This window comes from Gossypium hirsutum, chromosome D11 (assembly GCF_007990345.1).
Source record: "Gossypium hirsutum isolate 1008001.06 chromosome D11, Gossypium_hirsutum_v2.1, whole genome shotgun sequence".
Lineage (NCBI taxonomy): Eukaryota > Viridiplantae > Streptophyta > Magnoliopsida > Malvales > Malvaceae > Gossypium > Gossypium hirsutum.
The window spans coordinates 61,325,489-61,334,150 of NC_053447.1; the positions used below are offsets into that span (position 1 = coordinate 61,325,489).

Genomic DNA, 8,662 nt, shown 5'->3' on the forward strand with positions numbered 1-8,662 from the left:
AAACAAGGAAAACACCCACCCATAATCAAAACCCAGAATTCAAAAAATTCCAAACAAAATGGGGTCTTAATTTACATGAAAAATAAGATCAAAAGAGAGGTAAAAAGGGTAAACTCACTAAAAGCTTGGTAGGATAAAAATTCAGATCCAAGATCTCAGAGATTTTGTTTAATAAAAAAAATCAGAGATGATGGTGAAGGGAAGAAGAGTAACAACAGGGACTAAAATGGTGAAGGAAGCAGTAACAAAAAGAGGCAGAAAAATTTTGTGGGTAAGAAAAAATGACAGAGAGGAAAATGAAAGGAACAGTGGAAGGGATAAATGTTTACCTGAAGGACGCTGGATGAAGGGGAGGAGTGCTAGAGTCGAAGGAAACAAGGAATGACTGTTGTTTGAGTGTTTTTGAGGTGAGAATTTGGTAAGGGTAAGATAGGGTTCTTCAAGCACCGAATCAATAATTGGTGGAGAGGGGAGGGAATAGGAATCACTAAATTTGCCTGCGTAAGCCCCAAATGAAATACACGCGTAATAAGGTATTCTATTGAACCAAACAGCTGTTTGTGTGGACCTGCAGAATAAACTTGTAATAGACTTATAATGGTATAGCCATTACATTGAACCAAACATCCCCTAAGTTCAACAAATCATCAGTAATTTATGTGCAACAAATAAATGAATTAATAAAATAAGTTAAAGTTTAAATACCTTTTTAGAATTTTATATTTTAGAATTCTATAAAAAATTGTTTTTAAACTTTTTCCTAACTTTTGACGATTTTTTAAATACTTTTTAATAATATTATTAATTCCGACTAACTTTTTTCAATTGTCGTGTTTTTATAATTTATGTTTTTTAGATTTTATATATATATTTTTTGAATTTTTTATATGTTTATTTCTATTTTTATATTTTTAATGTGTATATATATTTAATAAAAGAAAATATTATTTTTTACATAAAAGCACCACGTGGCGCTTTGTAATTGGTTATAATTTTTTTTAAAATTTGTCAAAAAATGAATTAAAAAATATGAAAGGAAATTAGGAATTTGAGGTAGTTCAGATACTAAATCGTCCAAAATAAATATAGCTTAAAAGCAAATGGAATAAAGATAAAAAGAAAATCAAATTGAAATCTCGAAAAGCAAGAAAAAGAAACTGAGAGCCTAAAATAATGGTATAATTTCATTCCAAATAATATATGGTTAAAATGAAATTTGTATAATTAAATATAAATCATTTTCTACACAATATTTACACATTACCTTTATTTTACTTAATCAACTGATCATTAGAAGCAAAGCTCGTCAAATTAAATTAAAATGTTTGTGAGGTCCAAATATGTACGAAAGTTCGTTTCACAATTTTGACCATTCTTGAAAACCTTGGCAAAACTTTTCATTTTGGAAATCTTTTATTTTATCAATTTTAGTAATTCTCATCTATCAAAACTTTATATATATATAATTTTCCTAACTATGATGAATTTGACGTTGACTTAAATTTACTAAGAATGCTGCCCGATTAATGTTTTTGTTTTAATTCTTGCAAGTCAATTGTCGATTGAGCCTTAATTCGATTAACATGGACATTACTGCCAATGCAGGAGGACGTGGATTCGAATGTGCTAAAATGCATTATCTTCTTATTTATGAGTTGGATTGGAGAAGAATTATAGATAGTTTTAAGCATTGTGTCAAAAAGAGCAGATTTGATCAAATCCTATAAGATTATTTAAAATTAATCATCAAGATTATTTTGATTTATTCAATATTTTATCTCTTTTAATCACAATTATGATGTAACTCACCTAATTATATTCAACAACTAATGATTTTAGTGTTTTTTTTATTGATTTTTAAGTGAAGTTAAAGAGATTTCCTTAAATTAGGTTATTATTTAGGAGCTAATTTTCAATTTTATTATTTTTATTTTTACCCTATAAATAGGTGATTTTCATTTTCAAGTATTTTAGAGTTGTAAAGTTTTCCGATTTCAAAGCTTAAATTATCAACTTTTCTACTTTAAGGATTTTGCATGAGAAAACCCGCTCAATCATTGATGTTATTGAGAGCAAGTCTTCTATGGTTGAGGTTCGTGGTTCCTCCTCCCAATAATGTTGCCTCCAAAGTTCAAACCTGAGTCCTCCCCTTAAGAGTGTGATGTGTCTTACCATTACACTCAACCACTTGTTTTGATTTTGATTTTGATTAATTTTATTTTGTTTTGTTTGCTTATTTGTCTTAAATAATGGGAGCCCACATCACTTTTGTGCTGTGTCCGTAGTCTTGAGTTTAAGTCGATTGAGGAGTTAAACCCTAAACATATACTCATACCTCAAACTCGTATCCGAATCCGAGCAACATGCATTTTTGTACAAGGATGAAATTTAGATTTGTATCCTATAAACTGATAGGAGTCTGAGCCTAAAAAGCTGCTTCCTGTGAGCCCACTTCACCTTTAGCAGCCTTGAATCGTTTTGGCAAACTCCATAGAAGAGTAATGCATGAACAAAGGACTCATCCCTTCCGCAATAATTTCCCTTGCATTCAATATGTGGTAATGATTAATGGCATATAAAGACAGTTTGAAAAACAAAAACATATGTCAAGAATTTCATAACTTTTGGTAGTAAACAATGCCTACCAAGCTATACATATAGTTCCTTAAAACTGTGAAGTATCTGAAAATGATGAACAAAATTGGAAAACACCAGATTCATGCAAGTTTGCAAAGAATCGACTATCCCGATCGACATATAGACGCTTCTACAAATCCCCAATCATCATCATCATCAGGTCCTACCCAATAACCCATTATAACGATACGGGTAGAACTTGCATTCAAATTACATGAAACAAGTTCATCAAAAGGCTTTGACATTGTAGTCAGATAATGTTCGCCATTGACAGAATATATGGTTTTGTTTGAGCAGCAGAGGACCAGAAAATAGGATGCTGCAAGTAGGAATTCATGATATCAGTTTATAAAAGCATATACACTAGCAAGGGAGTGACTAAAATAAACACCCAAATCCAGTCACAATGTATGCAAATCAAAGTAGTAACTTCAGTGACACATTTTAAACACTTCTGCACATTCTCATCCATCTTATGAATGTTAGTTTCACCTTTTAAGCAATATTGTGAATTTCAGTTGGCTGAATTATACAGCTTAGATGAAACTCCAAAGAAAGGATTCTAAGAGTGTAGTATCCATTTTAAAGTGGGCTAATGATGAAGGCTAAATTTGTGACCTTCCAGGACCTCATCCCCAATCCACTTGAAACTCTTGCAGAATTAGCTCAAGGCCTCAAGCAAGCTTTTATTCAAAATACAGGGACAAAGAAATAGAAACAACACACAAATTTAGGTTTAATCAAATAAACGATCCCTAGTTCTGTGAACTCAAAAAAGGAAGAAGTTCATCATCATTTCAGCAGTTCAAAGAAACCACAGCCCATAAATTAGCTGCATTTCTATAGTGACAAAGTTCTAGCCTAAACCCAACATCTGAATTCACTGTCTGAATTCACTGTATTTTACATGTTATGTTCATTAGTAGTTTACTCCTATAAAAATGGCTGAGAATTATATAAAAAAGGATCGTGCTTTTGAAGTTCCTGAAAAATGGGATAGACTGCAAGCTTTAAAAGAAAAAGAACCTGTTTTGGTGATTCCCAGGCCTGGAAGTCTGCAGGAAGCTGATTTCTTTGGATATCTAACCTGAATAAACGTTTAAAAAACAAAAAAAAAAGAGACATTTAACCAAGAAAAAGCAAATAAAAAAGAGTTCACATTTTTTTTGAAGTGAGAATTATTAAGTGTTTTGAGGGAGAGAATTTGGAGGAACCAAAAGGGTGTGGGGTTACCTTGAGTGGGTTTGGAAGAGAACAAGGAGGAATTGAGAAGCTTAAGGAAACGAAGCACGCCATTGAAAGCTTCTGCTGAAGCAAAGAGAGGTTTCTGGGTTTAAGGTGGAAGAGGTTTGCTAAACGACAGCGTTTGGAACAATTTTGATTAGCGCCTCTTTTGAAGATTGTGTTGATTATATCTTAAATTAGGAAATTAAACATAAATTTTACCTCAAATTAATTTGCAATCAGAATGTTTGCATAATTTATGAAAATTCAACAGGTGAGTGACAATTTAAGCATGTTTTGCTACCATTTTCATTTTCAAGATTACAAAATCATTAACAAGTTTTTAGAACTATATGAGTGCTCAAATCAGTCAGATTATCAATTTTTAATCTGATCGGTTTGATAGGCCACACCAATTTGTCCAATTTAATTTAATCAATTATTAAACTAATAAAATAAAAATTAGTTCAACCGGTCCACACAACCAGTTCAATCAATTCACTGGTCCATTGACCCAACCGACCAGTCCGAAAACAGTGCATCAAAGTTACAGCATGAAAAATCAGAAATTGGTAATCAATAAGTTTTTCATTTCTTCAATGTAATAAAAATGAACAAAGCATCTATGATCGAGAATTCGAGAGAAAAAGTTACAGATAATAAGTCCTCTGCCATAATTCACTTTCTAAGTAACCAAAAACCTATGTTCCATCATATGGAATCAGAGCCCTATGGTCAGCAACCCCACAGGATTTAGCTCTTCTCCAGAAGGGTCTGGTCACCATACAGAATGTGCTGATGTCTCCTACATGAACCAACTCTGCCACAATAGTCACCGAAAACGGGTTGTTTCGATAGCCCTTGCTCTCAGTTCGACCATGTTATTGTCCTAACAGATTGGTAACGGGATAATATGGACTATAGACCGATCTTGAGAGGAGTTAAACCAAACTAATGACTTCATTGAACAAAGGTAATTCCAATGTGTAAGGTTAAGCAAGGGTCGGTCCGTTATGAGCTTCATTCAAACTCTTATGGGATTTGTGCCGTTTCTTCTCCCGCTTCTTACTGCTGTTACAAAACCAATAATCAGCATGAATCCACATAGAAAGTAGGTATACAAACAAAACATCTCATATCTACATAGAGTGACTTGTACAGAACATACTCGTCGTGCGAGCTATGCCCCCAACAAGATTTCAGTTTCCGGTTTATGTGCTTCATATCCTTTTCTGTGGGGAACTTGAATTTCCTAACCTATATATGTTGCCAGCCAAAGTATATAATTGAATCAGTGAAACCTTGTACGGATTTATTGCTGAACTGGATTTACGTCAAAAATCAAATCATAATGGAACTATACCCAAGCATCTATAGCATCTAGAGATTCTATCAGCTGCAAAATGGTGTGCTTGGAATTCTGGCGTGCAAGAATTCTTCTTAGGTATCTGCAAAGAACACAACAAAGACTTGAAATAAATTGTAAAATATTAATTTATCATACTCCTAACTAAAAGAACTTCATGAATTATGAAGCAGCTCATACCCCTCAAAGTCGAGAACTCTACGCATCTCATTCGCATTGCGTAAAGCAGCCAGTGCCAACTGTAACATAGCAACAGATAAGCAAACCCACGAGAATCATATTATAGGAAGATCAATCAATCCATGATACGGATTTGATCAATTACAAATGAGAAGATGCATAACAATTAGCACATTACAACAAGTATGGGAAGCTTACATTCATAATAGATCATGAAAGAGAGGTTTGTCATGCTGAAATTTTAACGAAGTTTCTATTTAAAACTCAGTTCTGTTCTGGTGAAATTGATTAAAGAAAAAAATTTATCCACAAGCAAAGAACCAATTTTTTTATAAGAACTAATTTATAAGGCCTTTGCAAAAGATATTCTCTGTATAGACTATCAATTGAGCAAAATATGGCAGAAGATTCGCTCAAAATGGAGTTTGAACTATAAAGAGTACCTGGCCAGGAGGAAAAAGATGTGGAGCATCAGTAAGCATAATTTTGTCAACTTCCAACCTTGCAGTTTCTTGCAAATCCTATACAATATTAACACGTCAATTAGACACATAGAAAACATCTTAGGAAGATAAAGTCCGGCATTTATAATTTTGGAGGCTATATATTGCCAGCATTAAGTTAATGCCCTATCCACGCTAGTATAAAGATACAAGTTTGGATCAGATTAACCAAAAGTACAAAGATATGAGCTCCATTGCATGTCAAACCAAAAATTGAAAACTCTCCAGAAAATGAGTAGGAATGGGGCTATCAAACATAATATTCCAGAGGACAATAACAAATATTACCTTCAGCATTTGATTTTCGTCATCCTTTACTCCACAGAATTCCTAGAGAACCAACACTTTTGTCATTAATTATTAGGGGGAAAATGAATCGCACAGACTAAATCAGAGCAGAATGCAATAGGAAGGGTATCATAACAAAACCCCTTTTCTTTGTATCAGTTCACCAAGATGGTTAGCTCATGATTATATTGATTATTGACCACAGACTAAGAGTTCCAAAAGTTTTTTTTTAACTACTGATATAAATAATATTGAGTAAACAAATAAGGGAAAACGAATGATTACCCCAAATAACAACTTAAGATTTACTTGTAAATATATTTTACAACTATAGAAGGAAGAACAAAAGGATAATCAGTAACCAAACCTACCTCCATGTCATTGACAAAACCTTCAACTGAACGATAGGGTGCATAAACAATGAGATCAAATTCCAGACTCTGCAAATCCAGATATGTACTTTTGACAAGCACAAGCAAAAGAAAAAAGCAAGACTAAAAAAAAAGGAAGGAGAACAGTAGCCATACCTGATACACTATCATCTCGTAATTGAGAATCATTTGATGATCCTGTGAAATCCCCTTACCAAGCTCCTCTGCTGACACATGATTTTCTTCTATCTTACAGGCCGCATACACACAGGTTAACCTAGAGTTATAAAGAAACTTTTCCAATTTAACAATTACATTATTCTCTAAAGAAAGTTTAGTATTCAATGGTGATTATCAGTCAAAGTAACATTTCTTCCACCACCACATACGAAATGACAAAGTCAGGGACAATATACAAATTCCAAACAGTATGCTGCTTACCTGATATTATGCTGCTTACCTGATATTTTCATACATTTTTAAAATAGCACATGATGCATTTTTCTAACATACTCTTAAGCGCAAATCAGAATGACTCATCCAGCATATTACATGCAGAGATAAAGGGCATTGGAGCTTGTATCTGAAAGAGATTTAGAAGAATCGTACATTATATGTTTTGGATGATGTTCCATGACCGACCATTGCAGGTAAAACCTTTTGAAATAAATTAGAGCAGTTGCCTGCAAAACATGAACCACAAACAGAATCACATTGATCATGGCCTCATATTTATTTATAGTATGACCATTATCCAAAAAAACAAAAGTAGTAAGTACCTGAATTTTATTAGGAAAGTAGAATGCACTACAAACTTCTCGAAGTTTGTTCTCATAAAACACTCGCATGAACTGTTCTTCTTCAATGTTAAGAGGTTTTGGACGAGAATGCTTGTCGGCTGACATGAACAATCAAAATATCACATAGTACACTCGATGACCTAGAACCTCAAAATAGAACTAAAAGTAAAAGAAAATTTCATTTACCGTTATCTCTTGCAATAGGTTCAGGGTATGATAGTGAACCATCAGCATCTACTTCCATTTGTGTTGTCCCATACTTCAGAATACATCAGCAAGTCAGCTTCAATAAAATGAACACCAGAAAGAAAATTTCCACTAGGAATGCTTTCAATAATGGTGGTTTGCAACTGACAACATTTAAATGCTTCTAATGGGAAGTAAAGAAGGGAGTTCAACACAAATTTCATCTAATCTACTAAAACGATAATCCAAAGGTACACTATGCAAACACACACTCAAGCTCGCGCAAATAGACATACATGCAAAACTGAAAAGAAAGGACTCTGTCATACCTTCTCCAGTGTTTGTATTGCTCTTTGATTTGCAGCCTTGTATTTCTCAACCTATATCAGCAAAAAGAAAATTAAAAACAAAACACAAAAGAACCTAATTTAAACTTGAGAAAGTTCTCAATTAATTGCAATTCCTACTTTTCCATCTTTTCAATCTCTTCTTACATCAAGAAAGCATCCATGAAGAAAATTAAGCAAAAACATTAACACCAGCAGCTTGTAATCAATATAAACAGTGGAAACGGAAAAACATTGCAAAGAAAAACAATTGGTTTTTCCTCACATTTAAGAAACAAAGAAATTTCTCCTTTTTTCTTTCATATTATTTACCAGTTCTTGAGGAGAGAAGATCCAGTTAGCTCTATGAGTCGATGCATGAAAATCAGCCATGAAGAACTCAGTAACTCGGTAGCCCCTGACTCAGCAATTCGATCGCAGCTACGCAAAATAATTTCTCCAGCCACTCGACACACTCACATCTCCCCAAATTTGAAGTCTTTCCAAATTCAGATTCGGGTTCCAACACCCGACCCGCTTCTAAGCTCACTTTGTGAAACCCCCATTATCCCCTCCACCAAGCCTCAACTTCAAAGCCCATTTAAAGTACTGCTTTAAATTGCAACTTCAGCCCATAAAAGTTTCTACCCAGTTTTATACATTTCCATAATTTTTTTATCATTAATATTTTAATAATATAATTCTCATACTTTTATTCTATTTATGTCGATCATATGTTAAAATTTTAGTAAACTAAAAAGGTCTAAAGATATGTTTAATG

The 8,662-nt window shown here is 33.4% G+C and overlaps 2 protein-coding genes across 3 annotated transcripts; both read right to left on the reverse strand.

Annotated features, from left to right (window-relative positions):
- Positions 1-2,602: 2,602 nt before the first annotated feature.
- LOC107927310 (uncharacterized) lies at positions 2,603-4,029 on the reverse strand. The gene is made up of 3 exons (XM_016858378.2): positions 3,871-4,029; positions 3,664-3,724; positions 2,603-2,956 (listed from the first exon to the last, which is right to left on the reverse strand). The coding sequence occupies exons 1-3, from the start codon at positions 3,931-3,933 to the stop codon at positions 2,742-2,744; spliced, it is 339 nt and encodes a 112-aa protein (XP_016713867.1). The 5' UTR covers positions 3,934-4,029; the 3' UTR covers positions 2,603-2,741.
- A 401-nt stretch (positions 4,030-4,430) lies between these two features.
- LOC107927309 (cyclin-H1-1) lies at positions 4,431-8,452 on the reverse strand. 2 transcript variants are annotated; one of them, XM_016858377.2, is made up of 13 exons: positions 8,215-8,452; positions 7,885-7,935; positions 7,556-7,628; positions 7,349-7,467; positions 7,179-7,252; positions 6,726-6,846; positions 6,570-6,638; positions 6,199-6,240; positions 5,851-5,928; positions 5,408-5,466; positions 5,225-5,309; positions 5,030-5,118; positions 4,431-4,929 (listed from the first exon to the last, which is right to left on the reverse strand). In XM_016858377.2, the coding sequence occupies exons 1-13, from the start codon at positions 8,272-8,274 to the stop codon at positions 4,854-4,856; spliced, it is 996 nt and encodes a 331-aa protein (XP_016713866.2). In that variant the 5' UTR covers positions 8,275-8,452; the 3' UTR covers positions 4,431-4,853. The 2 variants fall into 2 exon arrangements, with proteins under 2 accessions (XP_016713866.2, XP_016713864.2); XM_016858375.2 differs by having other exon boundaries at positions 4,431-4,932; positions 8,215-8,447.
- Positions 8,453-8,662: the final 210 nt, after the last annotated feature.